This window comes from Rhinichthys klamathensis, unplaced genomic scaffold, assembly GCF_029890125.1.
Source record: "Rhinichthys klamathensis goyatoka isolate OS25496 unplaced genomic scaffold, OSU_Roscu_1.1 h1tg000452l_1, whole genome shotgun sequence".
In the NCBI taxonomy this organism is placed as follows: domain Eukaryota; kingdom Metazoa; phylum Chordata; class Actinopteri; order Cypriniformes; family Leuciscidae; genus Rhinichthys; species Rhinichthys klamathensis.
In genome coordinates, this window is record NW_026606944.1 from 1860494 (window position 1) to 1876216 (window position 15723).

Genomic DNA, 15723 nt, shown 5'->3' on the forward strand with positions numbered 1-15723 from the left:
ATCGACTTACTTTAGAAACTGACCGATCTTAAAAAACAAAACAAAACAAAAACAAGTATCTTATCCTCTCAAACACTTAACACTTAAGGAATGCCAGCAACAGCATGAGTCCGTGTCGCCAGCCGTGCAGCGCCACCGGAAGTTCTAGAGAATTGGGTTTAGAATGAAACAAGATGTTCCGCACAGAAAAACAGTCATCGCCGCGATGAGCAAACATATGAGCAAAAATTAGCGAACAAAAGCTTATTTGATGTGGCAGTAGCTTATTTTACAGTAAAAACGTTATAATATATCCAAAACTAGGCAACAAAATGTTGTCTTTAATATTTTGTCTGTAACATATCGTTTTATGTTATATTAGGGCATATAAATGTTAATTTGCGGTTTAATACGTACCGTATTTTCCACACTATAAGGCGCACTTAAAAGCCTTTAATTTTCTCAAAAAACGACAGTGCGCCTTATAATCCGGAGCGCCTTATATATGGATGGTGAACACACGTTCACCAAGACGGGGAGACAGCGCCGGGCGACTTACGCCACTATCTGCCAATGGATTGTGGATGCCTGATATATCAGTCTCAACTGTGATCCGAGCTTTCACGAAGGCAGGAATAATCTCTTTATTCAGCCAGCTCACATACCCGTATTTACTTTCTGTTTTCGGTTGATGTCCACAGTAGTTGATTGTCGCGTTCGCGATCAAACCTTCTCCATGTGTTCAACATCTGATTCGGATGAACTATCCATTTGGGCTGATATTCTCAGAACACCACACAGCACCGTCATCGGCTGACAGCTGACAGTCTGAGTCTCCACTGTTGCTTAGTTACCAATGATCGCGCGCGCGCACTCGACAATCGCCTACTGTGGACTTCGACCAAAAACAGGAAGAAAATACGGGTATGTGCAGTCAGATTCACCGTGTTCACTCACATGGCTGTGCACTTGTAATGACACATTAAGGTTGTTAAGAGGCTAAAAGCAGGTTTAAAACTTGTCCCGTTTAAGTCAACAGGGTGCAAATTTTAAAAAGAGGATAACACGGTGTAGGCAACACCGGTTTTTGTCGTTGTTATCTGTACTGAGAGCACTCCAAATTTACAAAAAATGAGCTCAATGTTAAAATTGACCGGAGTTTTCCTTTAACGTTTGAACAACGTTACCATGGGAGTGAACGGAGTTGTCAGAATGCTTAATAAAGTTTGGCTTTATCTGACAGTTTTGTTGACATTCCCTTTAGCACATCTAGTGGATGCATAACGCAAACCCAGTCAAACGTTTGACTGCATCAAATCTTATGCGCCTTATAATCCGGTGCGCCCTATATGTGAAAATGTTCTAAAATAGGTCATTCATTGAAGGTGCGCTTTATAATCCGGTGCGCCGTATAGTGCGGAAAATACGGTATTCACAATCCTTGGATCCATTGCTCTTCGAAATAAAACTAAACCAACACTTCAAAGAAAACCAAAAAAGGATAAACATGGCATCGAGTGTGCGAGCGGAACTGAGGGGCTGGTAGCCTGTGCGGAAAGCCTGAATACATTTGGTGAGAATGTCTAGCGTTATGGGTTGTCTGGCGTCGGGGCGGGATCTTTGAATCCCTTTAATCAGGAGGGAGGTTTGTGAATTGTTTATCTCCGTGGAAGGAGCGCCGTACATCAATTTATGGAAAAACTGGATGCCGCTCAAATAACCTTTAATGGACCCGACTTGTAGGCCCTTAATGATATTAAGGTAGGAGGTAAAAGAGGTGATTGAAAGAAGAGAAAAATCAGGGAAAGGTAAGTTATAAGAGACATGAAATGTTTTAAAACATCTCCAAGCAGTAACGTAGGATTGAAGGGTCCTGGAAGATACTGCTTTGAGGATACCGTCGAGTGATGCTTCGAGCAATGGTTTTAATGGGTGGGTTACGGGAATATTAGTTCTGAATAGCGAGGAACTGGAGTTGGGAATTGATCCGCCTCTGGAGCCAGCATCCTGAATTTCTGAAACAGAAAACGAGACAGAGAGTCGGCGATTTGTTTTTTTTTTGACCCAGGGATGTGTTTAGCAATGATAATGAATTGGTCGCAAGCTGAAATCCAGGTGAGACACCTTAAGAGTGGCATCAGAGCGGGTGAATGGAAACGGCCTTTGTTAATGCAATGTACTGTTGCGTCATTGTCGCAATGCACTAAAACGCTGCTAGCGGCCCATTCTTTTCCCCACAGGAAAGCTGCTACTACGAGAGGGCAAAGCTCGAATAAAGCTGAGGATTGAGTTATGTCCTGAAGCTGAGGTGGCCATGGAGCCGCGAACCAACGACCTTGATAAAATCCCCCGTACCCGATTGAGGGGGCGGCGTCTGTGAACAATTGGATGTCAGTGGGGGATGAAACAAGGTTGTTGTAGAAAAAGGAAAGGCCGTTCCACTGTTTTAGAAATGTTAACCATAGCCTGAGTTCGTCGCGACATGCTTGGGTTCTAGAAATGCGGTCTTCTAGTGAGTGGACAGAGGACGCGAGTGAGAGGAGATGCGAGATGAAGGGGCGGCCTTGCGGGATGATGCGTATTGCGAAGTTTAAATGTCCGAGCAGGGACAGGAGTTCGCGTTTTGAAAAATTAGATTTTTCAAGGAAAGTAGAAGAGACGACGATTATTCGGTCGATTTTTTCTTTGGGGAGGGATGCTTGGAATTTGTCTGAATCCAAATTAATTCCTAGGAACTCGATGGACGTTGCAGGGCCCATGGCTTTTTCCTGTGCGATAGGAATTCCTAGCTCAGAGAAAACGTTTTGTACCGTGAGGATGTGCGCAGCTGGAATAGCATCGGGAGGCGAGATTATTAGAAAATCGTCTAGCAGGTGAATGAGGTAAGGAATGGCGTAGTTGTTCGACAGGATCCAGCAAACTGCTTCTGATAGCATGTCAAATATTTTAGGGCTGCTTTTGCAACCGAATGTTAAACGTACTGCGAAATAATATTTCCTGAGCCAGCGAACTCCAAATAGGTGCCATGAACCTGGATGGATAGGCATTACTTTGAAAGCAGATGTAATGTCGATTTTTTGCAAGCCAAGCACCCCGACCTGCGATTTTGATCATGTCGATAGCCTGATCTATGTTGTGGTATTTGAGCGAAAATTCATCGAGAGGGATCAAGGTGTTTATGCTTGGGAACGGAGAATTGTGCGGGGCTGACAGGTCGATTATTAGGCGTTTTTTACCCAAGAATTTCCTTGTAGCAACTCCAATGGGGCTGATACGATACAGATTAAATGGAGGATTGTCAAACGGACCGATCATGAAACCTGACTCAACTTCTTTTTTGATAAGTTTGTCTACAACTTCAGGTTCTATAAGGGTGGATTGGAGATTATTACATGTGATGTTTTGGGAAAGCGGGCATTCCAAGCCGGGTTTAAAGCCGTTTTTTAAACCTGACAGCAGATAATTGGTAAATTCGGCATCCGGGTGATGAGCTAGTTCGAAGTGTATGCGCGAAACATTCACAGGAGTCTCAAAATAATTTTTTGATTTTTTATTCACACACTTGAAGACTGAACATACGATGCGAGCATGGGCGCCGCCACAAAAGCTGCAGATGTGCATATACCGGCAGTGCGTTCTTTGACATTTGCCTGCGTTGAAATGATTACAGGGCTGCCTGCTTTCATCAAAAGCAGAGTCCTGGATTGCGCTGGTGGTTGCTGCACGTGGCACATAGCTGGTGGATTTAGTATTGCTTACTCCCACGTAGGGAAGAGAGGAAGGGTTAACCTGTGGGCACGTTGCGGTTGAGTGCGCCACTGACCTCCAAACTGCACAGTTAATGTTTTTGCAACCTAAAAATACCCTGCTGTGGAGATCCGAGTCAAGTGCACCCCAGTATGTGCACTGATTCCATTGTGCGACTCGCACGGCACTTTTGGCTGAAAAAAGTTTATGGTACGTGTAGAAATGCCCGCCCCCATAGGACAGCGCGAGTTCGGCAATGATTGCTTGATAATCGTTCAGTTCGCGGCGCCTGTGGGGGACGGCTGAACAGATGATTTCAGTGAAACGTGAAAAAGCGATCGTAAATTCGGGAAACGAAAGGACGCGAGATGAGTGCATGTTTGTGTTTTTCAGGGTAACTGAGAATTCACCGCAATCCACTTGGCGGTCTGATTTAGCTGCAGGGAGGAGAGACAACATAGAAGAGAGGTCTACGTCTGTACCTGAGAGGATCTGAGCGCGGATGGATTGAGAAACTGGTGGGGGTTCCATAGCAACTGCGTTGGGCGGCACGGCCATCGGAGTGGCTGCGAAAAGAGAATATGGTGATTTAGTTTGTATGATAGAGCTGGGAAGGGTATAATCGGGAGCTGCGCATGTCAGCGATGCCCTTGCGCTTGGATGACCTGTTGTAAATTGAAACGGAAAGTTAGTTGGAGGATGTGAGGGATGATAGAAAGCAGTGTGAGCTTGGGCAGCAAGCGGAGGCGGGCCCGCGCTTGTTTGAGTTACTGGAGCTGCAGGCCACTGGAAGTGGGCGGGGTTGTAACCTGTTGGGTAGAACTGTTGACATTGTTGGGTCTGTGATGCTAGCGGTGATAGCTTCCCGCTAGTGTCTGCAACTGGAGCTGGAGGCCACGGAAAAGGAAAAGGGTTATGCACAGAATAGAACTGAGCGGCTGTGGGGAGGCCACTGGGCCCGGCTGCATGTGGCGCTGCGGCGGCGGAAGCAGAAGTGGAGGGCTGGGCTTCATCGAAAGGTGGTAGTGGACCTGCCGTGGCGAAAACTGGAGCGCGGCCCTGGCTAGCTGATGCCCTGTTGCTGCGGCGGCTCGATGGGCGAAGCGAGCCGTGTCCTGTGCAGGGAGACGAGGGTGGTGACTGGGCAGGCGAATTTTGAGCCCTGCGGGCTTTGCTCTGCCTGTGGGTTGTCTTGGGAGTTGACTATAAGGAGACATACAAATCATACAGCTCCGCTTTATTCATTTTCCTCGAAACTTGTAAATCTGAGTTACCCAGCGCTTGCCTCAGTCCAGCTACGGTCCATTTCCCGATGGGTGGGATCGTCTGGACAGCCGAGCGGTAGGAGGAAGCTGGGGAAGAAGATGGGGAAGAAGATGGGAGTCTTGCCGGGGGCGGCGAAGACTGGTCTTGGCGTCTTGTTGAGCGCCGGGCTGATCGGGCCGGTGTGCGGCCGCGAGGAGAAGCCGGGGGCTCAAGTGCGCCGACCGGCGTAGAAGGGATGACCGTGGGACTGACGGAGTGTGAAGGTGCATCCTTGGTGATGTCTTCGTCGGAAGAGGAGCTCATTGGAGACATGGCTGGTAGTAGCTGAGTGAAGAAGCGAATTACTAAATGCTGCAAACTGTCAATGGATCGAGGTAAGACTGCTATAGTACTATATGTACCCTCTTATCATTGATTGCTGTCCACTCGTGTTAATTATCTGAACGTGCTCCTCCCGAACTTAGTTAATAAAACTTCATTTGGTGAACCGGGATGTCATAATCCTTCAGGAAGACTGACAGGCTGTAGATCAATCCAATTAACATCTGAAATGACATTCAGAAACACACACATCAACAAACTACCCACATATACCCCTATTGCAACACTCTTAAAACGTACACGTACATAACACATGTATATTAGACAAAGGTAACTGACAGCTTTTCAGATGTGCACAATATTTATGATGTACTTTGGTGATTTAAATCATACCAATTTTAAATAACAATAGCTCATGAATATCCTTGCCACTTACACAAGCCACTTGTGAGGTTGCAGAGTTTTGAACTCTGAGTGATGGACGGTGTACGTGGTCTTCTTTTCTGCCGATGACACAACAGCAACCACCACTTCACAGTCTTTTTTGGACCAAAGGTATTCAATCTGCAAATTATATTTTTATTGTAAGAAAGATGTTAAATTCATTGAAATTATTTTACAAAATGTAATATGAAGTAATACCTCAGTAGTTATGTCCTCAGATGTTTGTTCTGGTTTATCAGGCTCAGTATTGTCCTTGTATTTTGGCTCATGTTTTGCTTTGGTTGACAGGTCCATTGGTGTATCTGGAGTGACTTTGGTGTTTTCCATCTGGCTGGTATTGATGCTAATGTCTTTGTTTTCTGGACTTTGTGATGGCTTTGGTAGTATATAAGGTGGGTCAAAGTATTTTGTCCTATCTAGATGTTTTCTTTGCCCATTCTTCTTTCTGGCAGAAGTTTTCTTTCGGTTGTGGATCACAGCAAGGCAGTAACCATTGTTGTTTATTATGTGTTCTCTGTATCTGCCTTGTAGGGATCCATAAATGTTGTAGATAAAGTCAGCAGGACGCAGGAACTTTTTTTCTTTGAAGGATACTCTGCTTGACAATCCAAAACCACTGTTCCACATGGCAGTTAGCTTCCCTGGTTTTGGATTGTTGGCTGACTGTAGCTGTGCTGATTTCAGAAAACCGGCTAAGATCCCAAGAAGCTCTCCACTCCAGAGGGTGAAAATGCTCATGTAGGTGTTCATGAAGATGTCGATAAGCTCTGGACAGAAAAAGTTTTTTTTTTTTTCTGTGTTGCTACTGAGGATTTAGGCTCTTGACCCTTTCCAAAATTGCATTAAACACTTATTTAAACATCACACACAGAGGTTGCGATTTTGGTGTTTCTGTGGCTTCTGGCATTGTTTCTGACTAGTTGATTTTTATTGTCGTCTTCATTATTTTCAGGTCCAGGGAAGCTTTGGCTGCATTCACCACATCTGTTTCCTCTGACGATGTTAAGAGCACACACACATGTCCTCGAATACAGCCGTTTCCTCCTCTAGATGTGTGCTGTTTAACAACAAGGCAAAGCATTAGGTTGCATACTCTTTTACAGCCTTGCTGCCTTTATATGATGTTTCCTAACAAAGTTCGGGAGGAGCATGTTCAGATAATTAAACACATGTGGAGCACATTCAGGTAATCAAGCCTAATTAGACACGAGTGGAGCACACTCCCAATCAATGAGGTGAGAGGTATATATTCAGCAAACTTAACTCAGTTCTTTGACAGTCTAACAGCATATTGGTTCGACCTTCTTGCTACCATGTCTCAACTCCAGCTCTTCCCATCCGATGAGGAATCTAACTTCTCACCGGATCCTCAGCCACAATCAGCTGACCCAAGGACAACTCCTTCTCTACCCAACATTTCAACTGATCCTCAGGCTTCTCCACGCGGCCGCCTGCCTGCCCGAACAGCTACACGCTCGCCTAGACGCAGAGGCCAGCCCTCGCCTCCACCAGCGAGACATCACAATCCCTCCCCTGCTTCTTCCTATCGCTCGGCCGTCCCAACAATTCCACCAATTGGAAAGTGGACAGTTTTAGGATTGAGGCAAGCGCTGATCAATTCAGATGTTCAGTTCTCGCGAAGGATGAACAAAGCGGAACTATACGCCTTGTATGTATCCTTGCAATCAACTAACCTCTCTCCGAAGTCCATGCCGGCCCCGAAAAGGACCAGCAGGCAAAGCAAAGCTCAGGATTCACCTCGCTCGACAACACCACCATCGCAGCGTACCAAATCCAGTTCTCTTTCAGCATCAAACCGCAGCAGAAGGCCTTCAGCAAGCTTGGGCCGTGCCCCAGTTCCTTCTGCTGTCAGACCTCGCCAGCAGGCTGCAGCTTTGGTTGAAACCAGGCCCGCCGACCTTCCCTCAGCATATCAGAACATGGCTCCTGCTGTTTCTAATAATCCTTTTTCTTTTCAGTGGCCTCCAGCACCTGTCCCAGATGCTAGCGCGAGGCTGCCTCCGCTAGCATTGGAGGCCCAATCATTTCAACCTACCTTTACAACAGCTACTAATCCCTCTTCTTTTCAGTGGCCAGCAGCTCCAGTAGCTCAAGCTAGCGTGAGGCTGCCTCCGCTTGCAGCACAAGCCCACTTTTCTCAGTTTCAACCTTCCTTTCCTTCTCATACTTTTAATCCTCTTCCCCAAGCCCCAGAGGCCAATTCAAGCGTGAGGCTGCCTCCGCCGACAATTGCAGCCCCGGCCTCGGCTCCTTTCAGCTCTCTTCTCCAGGCAAAATCTCTCCACTCTCTCTTCACAGCAACTCAGATGCCTGTCCCATCGAACGTCGTTGCCGCGGAGCCGCCCCCAGTGTCCCACAACATCCGAGCACAGATCCTGTCAGGTGCAGACGTAGATCTTTCATCTCTTCTCTCTCTGTTACCTGTAACCGAATCAAACCGCCAAATAGATTGTGGGGATTTTTCTGTCACTTTAAAAAACCCAAATCCACATTCATCACGTTTACTTTCTTTTTCCGAGTTCACAATTGCTTTCAGCCGTTTCACTGAAGTAATCTGCTCTGCCTTCCCCCATAGGCGGCGCGAATTAAACGATTACTTATCAATTATAGCCGAACTTGCGCTGTCCTATGGAGGAGGGCACTTCTACACATACCACAAGCTCTTTTCCGCTCATACCACAAGTGCTCTGTCCGGGTCGCCCAGTGGAACCAATGTCCTTACTGGGGCGCTCTTGATCCAGATCTACACAGCAGGGTTTTCCTAGGCTGCAGGAACATTTCATGTGCGGTATGTAGGTCAGTGGCACATTCAACCACAACATGTCCTCAAATCAACCCCTCCATCCCCCCCTGCCCAGACTCAGCCCCAGTTAAATCAACCAGCTATGTGCCAAGACTTACAACCAATGAAAATCCCGATGGAGGAAGACAGCAGACAGCCTCCTTTTCAAACAGCAGGCAGCTGTGCAGTAGTTTTAACCATGGGAGGTGCTACAGACAGCGTTGCCGGTTTCTCCATGTCTGCAATTTCTGCGGCGGTGCCCATGCCCGCCATGTTTGCCCAGTGTTCAAAGCAGTCAATAAAAAAACATCAAAAAATTACTTGTCGACTCCCGTGAATATTTCTCGCTTAGCAATCGAACTAGCTCATCACCCGGACACCCACTTCACACAGTATCTTCTGTCCGGCCTCGAGCACGGTTTCAAACCTGGCGTGGAATGCCCACTCTCTCAAAATATTGTCTGTAATAATCTTCAATCTGCTATGGCTGAGCCCGATGTAGTAGACAACCTGATCAAAAAAGAAGTCGAGTCAGGCTTCATGATTGGTCCTTTCGACAATCCTCCTTTCGAAGTTTTTCGTATCAGCCCCATTGGAGTGGCCACAAGAAAATTTTCAGGTAAAAAACGCCTTATAATTGATTTATCAGCCCCACATGATTCCCCGTTCCCAAGCATTAACAGCTTGATCCCCCTTGACGAATTTTCTCTCAAATACCATGATGTAGATCAGGCGATCGACATGAAAAAAATCGCGGGTCGGGGAGCTTGGCTGGCAAAAATCGACATCACTTCTGCCTTCAAAGTGATGCCCATCCATCCAGATTCATGGCACTTATTCGGTGTACGCTGGCAAGGAAAATTTTATTTTTCCGTACGCTTAACTTTCGGATGCAAAAGCAGCCCCAAAATTTTCGACACGCTATCAGAAGCTGTTTGCTGGATTTTGTCAAACAATTATGCGATTCCTCACCTCATTCACTTGCTAGATGATTTCCTAATCATTTCGCCTCCCGACGCCATCCCAGCCGCTCATATCCTCACCGTTCAAAATGTTTTTTCAGAGCTTGGGATCCCCATCGCCCAGGAGAAAACCATGGGTCCCACCACATCCATCGAATTCCTCGGCATTAACTTAGATTCAGTACAATTCCAGGCTTCCCTGCCAAAGGAAAAAATTGACAGGATCATACTCGTCTCATCTACCCTCATTGACCGCTCAAATTGTTCCAAACGCGAACTCTTATCCCTGCTCGGCCACTTAAACTTCGCAATGCGCATCATTCCACAAGGCCGCCCTTTCATTTCGCATCTCCTCTCACTCGCTTCTTCGGTTCACGCACTAGAAGACCTAATTTCCATATCTCAGATGTGCCGTGATGAACTCAGGTTATGGATAACTTTCCTAAAACAGTGGAATGGCCTATCCTTTTTCTATAACGATCTCGTTTTTTCTCCAGTCGATATCCAATTATTTACAGATGCGGCCCCCTCAATTGGCTTCGGGGGTTTCTACCAAGGACGCTGGTTTGCATCTCCGTGGCCCCCCCAACTCCAAGACACGACTCAGTCCTCAGCCCTATTTGAGCTTTACCCTCTTGTGGTAGCAGCCTTCCTGTGGGGGAAAGGATGGGCCACCAGTAGCGTTTTAGTGCATTGTGACAATGAAGCAACCGTTGAATGCATTAATAAAGGCCGTTCCCATTCACCCGCCCTGATGCCACTCTTAAGACGCCTAATCTGGATCTCAGCGTGTGATCAGTTTATCATAATTGCCAAACACATCCCCGGGTCTGAAAATCTAATCGCTGACTCTCTGTCTCGTTTTCTGTTTCAGAAATTCAGGATGCTGGCTCCAGAGGCAGACCAATTCCCAACTCCAGTACCTCACTATTCAGAACTAATATTCCCGTAACCCACCCTCTAAAACAACTCCTCGACACATCACTGGACACCATCCTCCAAGCAGTTTCTCCCAGGACCCTCCAATCTTATGTGACAGCTTGGAGGTGTTTTAAAGCATTCCACTTCTCATACACCTTGCCATTCCCTGATTTTTCTCTCCTTTCAATCACCTCATTCATCTCCTACCTTAACAGCATTAAGGGCCTCCAAGTTGGAACCATCAAAGGTTACCTGAGCGGCATCCAGTTTTTCCACAAATTGATGTACGGCGCTCCCTCCCCAGAGATAAATAATTCACAAACCTCCCTTCTGGTCAAAGGAATTCAACGATCTCATCCCACCCATCCCGACACCAGACAACCCATAACACTAGATATTCTCACAAAATGTATTCATGCCCTCCGCACAGTCTACCAGCCTCTCGAGACAGCCCGTACACTCGATGCTATGTTTATTCTAGCATTTTTCGGCTTTCTTAGATGCTCGGAACTCGCCATCACTTCCAAATTCGACCCAAGAGTCCACCCCACCATCTCAGACTTATCAGTACTGGATAGTGAAACCATCTCATACTTGATTAAGCAAAGCAAGACAGACCAATCCAAAAAAGGCCATTTCATCTACATCTTCAAACTCTCATCGCCAATCCAACCATACCAATCCATTCAGGCATATCTTCATTGGAGAAGCTCCCAGGCTAAATCCCACCTTGATCCCCTATTTATAGATGACTCCAACAAACCTGTGACACGCTTTTGGTTCCAGAAACATCTCAAATCCGTTCTTCAACAGTCAGGCATCCAAGCAAAACACTTCTCCAGTCACTCTTTCCGCATCGGAGCAGCAACTTCAGCTGCCCAAAAAGGCCTCTCCCAGCAGCAGATACAAGCTCTCGGAAGATGGTCCTCAGACGCTTTCCAAAGCTACATCAGGACCAACCGGTTCCACATTAAAAAAGCCCACCAAACCCTCATCGAATAAAACCCTCCGGGTCGTCCACCTGGGTGTTCTTCCTTCTTCCAGTGATCTAAATTCCCAACTGACAAGCAAAAACTCTCCCAGCGGACATTGCATAATTCTGTCCAGCGAGCATTGGTCTCCCAGCGGACATTGCAAAGCATCTATGTTTTCTCCTTTTCCTGTCCAGCGAGCATTGGTCTCCCAGCGGACATTGCAAGCATCTATGTTTCCTCTTTTCTGTCCAGCGAGCATTGGTCTCCCAGCGGACATTGCATAATTCTGTCCAGCGAGCATTGGTCTCCCAGCGGACATTGCATAATTCTGTCCAGCGAGCATTGGTCTCCCAGCGGACATTGCATAATTCTGTCCAGCGAGCATTGGTCTCCCAGCGGACATTGCATAATTCTGTCCAGCGAGCATTGGTCTCCCAGCGGACATTGCATAATTCTGTCCAGCGAGCATTGGTCTCCCAGCGGACATTGCAAGCATCTATGTTTCCTCTTTTCTGTCCAGCGAGCATTGGTCTCCCAGCGGACATTGCATAATTCTGTCCAGCGAGCATTGGTCTCCCAGCGGACATTGCATAATTCTGTCCAGCGAGCATTGGTCTCCCAGCGGACATTGCATAATTCTGTCCAGCGAGCATTGGTCTCCCAGCGGACATTGCAAGCATCTATGTTTCCTCTTTTCTGTCCAGCGAGCATTGGTCTCCCAGCGGACATTGCATAATTCTGTCCAGCGAGCATTGGTCTCCCAGCGGACATTGCATAATTCTGTCCAGCGAGCATTGGTCTCCCAGCGGACATTGCATAATTCTGTCCAGCGAGCATTGGTCTCCCAGCGGACATTGCATAATTCTGTCCAGCGAGCATTGGTCTCCCAGCGGACATTGCAAGCATCTATGTTTCCTCTTTTTCTGTCCAGCGAGCATTGGTCTAACAGCGGACTTTGCATGCATCTATGTTTTCTCTTTTTCTGTCCAGCGAGCATTGGTCTCCCAGCGGACTTTGCATGCATCTATGTTTTCTCTTTCCCATCCAACAGGTATCGATTTCCCAGCGGACAGCAGGAAATCTCCAGTCCGGGCTTCCAAAAAACGCGCCACTCCACCGTCAGCCGGTAGGGCCCATCAGCCCGACGCTGTGAGCTGCTCCCGTCGGAAGCTACATGGGCCCTCCTGGTTGGGCATTCCCAAATCTTGTCAACCAGTAGGGCCCGTCCGCCCAGCGCAGTGAGCTGCTCCCGCCAGAGGCAACACGGGCCCTCCTGGTCAGGCGGCATAAATCACGCTGTTCATCGGCCGGTAGAGCTCGCCTGTCTGACGCTGTGAGCTGCTCCCGTCGAGAAACGGTGCGAGCCCTCCCAACTGTTGTTCCAAATTACGACTGCTCCCCGTTCGTGAGCCAGCAGGCCCTCCTGGTCAAGCAACCAGGCTTATTCTCAAAACGCCAGCCCGCCAAATTCTCTGCGTTTTGGGGGGTCTTTAGTCTGGCGGCTGTCCTTTGCTCTTTTGCTTTTGGGGGAGCACTCTGGGTTCGGGCAAAAATTTCCGAGCTCGGAGCCCTCCCCCTGGACAGCACGCCAAATACGCATAATCTTTACTCTGTTTAATTGATGTAAATGTGAACTCGTGAAATGATGTTTCCTAACAAAGTTCGGGAGGAGCATGTTCAGATAATTAAACACATGTGGAGCACATTCAGGTAATCAAGCCTAATTAGACACGAGTGGAGCACACTCCCAATCAATGAGGTGAGAGGTATATATTCAGCAAACTTAACTCAGTTCTTTGACAGTCTAACAGCATCCCTCCACCACCCCATCTCCTCACTTCTTCTCGTAAATACTCTTACAACAAGGGGGAGCACTCTGGGTTCGGGCAAAAATTTCCGAGCTCGGAGCCCTCCCCCTGGACAGCACGCCAAATACGCATAATCTTTACTCTGTTTAATTGATGTAAATGTGAACTCGTGAAATTACGTGAAGAGCAAAGATGTAAAACACTGAATTGATGATCACCACTGTTAACTGTGTTTGTTTGAAACAATGCAGCGTGCTCTTTGCAGATACATCAAAATGCTTTCTTTGTTGAATGCCAGAAGGACACTTGACATTAATCCCCAGCTGAAGTCAGTCTCAATTCATTTGGATGTAATGTCTAAGTAACAACATTGTGCAAGTTGTTGTACTTAAGATGCTGTATTTTTTAGAGCGTTTTGACTATCCTGAGCTGAGATAGAGGTTTACCTCATATTGAGATATACATAAAATGTGTTGTCATGTCAGTCACTGTGGTTAAACCAAGTAAAACACTGGTGGTTCTGCAATACCAAATACATAGAGGTAATTGTGAACACACTTTACAATTTTGAACCTCTTGGTTTAGAATGGCCCATATTCAAGTATGTGTCAATAAATTAGCCTCAACCTCACCACACATGTAATAATAATAACCCTAGTCATTCTTTAAAAACTTGACATCAGGCTTTCATTATTATTATTTATTTATTTTTACACATACTCATTGTTTCTTTTAAAGGGATACTCCACTTTTTTTGGAAATAGGCTAATTTTACAACTCCCCCAGAGTTAAACTGTTGAGTTTTACCGTTTTTGAATCCATTCAGCTGATCTCCGGTTCTGGCGGTACCACTTTTAGCATAGCTTGGCATGGAGCATTGTCCTGCTGGAAAAACCAGTCCTCAGAGTTGGGGAACATTGTCAGAGCAGAAGGACAACCTTGTACGTGGCTTGATTCATGCATCCTTCTCAATGACAAATTTGCCCGATTGCAACCTTGCTGAAGCACCCCCAGTTTTCAGCTTTGTCCAACACCTGGTCGTCTAATGGTTTGACGGAGACCTGGAGAGGCCTTCAACCCACAGTGTCTCGCACCCACTGTGAAAATTGGTGGAGGATCGTTGATGATCTGGTGCTTCAGCAAGGCTTGAATCTGGCAGATTTGTCGTTGAGAAGGACCTTTGTGTGCACAGTTTGAGTAACTTTTTTAAGAGTAAAGCATATGGATGGAACAATTGAGCGTTTTTCCTCTTCGTTTTGTACTTTGTAGATGGTCCCTATCTGCTGTTTTACATTACAAAATGTATGTGGGGTAGCCCAACCGGCTGCCTCACAGATCTCCTGGAGGGACACTCCCGAGTAGAGGGCCCTAGAGGATGCCATGCCCCTAGTGGAATGAGCCCTCAAGGCCAAATGTGAAGGAAGATTGCGCACCTGGTAGGCCAAGGCAATAGCCTGTACAATCCGATTGCTAATTGTTTGTTTGGGTGCAGGGAGCCCTTTCTTAGTTGGTCCGCCCTCCTCCAGGAAGAGAACATCTCAAGGTAAATACTCAGTGCTCTGAAAGGACAGAGCACATTAAGCCTCTCATCTTCTGCTGACACATGTGGTGGAAGATGACATCCCTGCTGGACCGTAGACCGTGCTATACTGGAAGGCACCTTAGGCACATAGCCAGGTCTCGGATGCAGGATGGCCTTGACTCCTCCCGGTGCAAACTCCAAGCAAGCTGGCGATATTGCCAGGGCCTGGAGATCTCCCACCCTCTTAAGCATCAGGTCCTTAGCTGATGCCGATTGAAGTGGTTCGTTCCATATCCCGCTTATACCTCGGTTATTTGCCAAGTTAAAAAGAAGTTTAAAGGTGCATTGCGCAACATTTCATGTTAAAAATACCCGTTTTTCTAACCCATACATGCTTAAACAATTGCCTGATGGGCTGAATGAGCCCTTCTCTGATCACTGCGATTGCCTCTATAATCCTGTACAGTAAAATAAATAAGAGGGATTCGGGCCGGAATTTGAGACTGGGCGTGACGTCATGTGCGTTCACGCTGACCTGGCTATGTCTGGCAGGTTTGTGTATTCGCCGCCATCCTCCATATCAGCGAAGACAACTCGAGCGACACAACTTTAGTCAACTTTCAACAAAAGTAGAAGATAGATTCTAAGAGACCGGCTTGTAGTTCATTCCAAACCCCAACACAAAATCCACGTAAGACAAAGAAAAGAAAACTTTTGTCTAATGCCACCAAAAGGGCCAAATTGGAGTCAGACAGGCGTCGGAATAAGACCAGAGTCAACATCGGGAAGGCTTTCAACAAATGGAGAGATCTCCGGTCTGCTCTAGGGCTCAAACGGGATCCTCAGTTGGCTTTTACAAAGTAATAACTTATATTGTTCATGAACGTGTTTCCATAATAATACAATCATAAGTGGATACAGTAAACACATAAAACAGTTCAACATGGAGATAGATGGAAAAAAACCCGAAGTTTTC

The 15723-nt window shown here is 46.7% G+C and overlaps 1 protein-coding gene across 1 annotated transcript; it reads left to right on the forward strand.

Moving 5' to 3' along the window:
• The first annotated feature begins 7070 nt into the window (after positions 1-7070).
• On the forward strand, positions 7071-11488 carry LOC130071670 (uncharacterized). The gene is made up of 4 exons (XM_056236528.1): positions 7071-7248; positions 7464-7625; positions 8077-8160; positions 10373-11488. The coding sequence occupies exons 1-4, from the start codon at positions 7071-7073 to the stop codon at positions 11443-11445; spliced, it is 1497 nt and encodes a 498-aa protein (XP_056092503.1). The 3' UTR covers positions 11446-11488.
• The last annotated feature ends 4235 nt before the right edge of the window (positions 11489-15723 follow it).

Excerpts from the sequence above, each read along its gene's own strand:
- LOC130071670 (XM_056236528.1), top strand. The coding sequence starts at position 7,071 with ATGTCTCAACTCCAGCTCTTCCCATCCGATGAGGAATCTAACTTCTCA. Across the intron at positions 7,626-8,076 it reads GTGCCCCAGTTCCTTCTGCT|CAACTCAGATGCCTGTCCCA; the intron begins GTCAGACCTCGC and ends CTCTCTTCACAG. Across the intron at positions 8,161-10,372 it reads CCGAGCACAGATCCTGTCAG|TCTCTGTCTCGTTTTCTGTT; the intron begins GTGCAGACGTAG and ends CTAATCGCTGAC.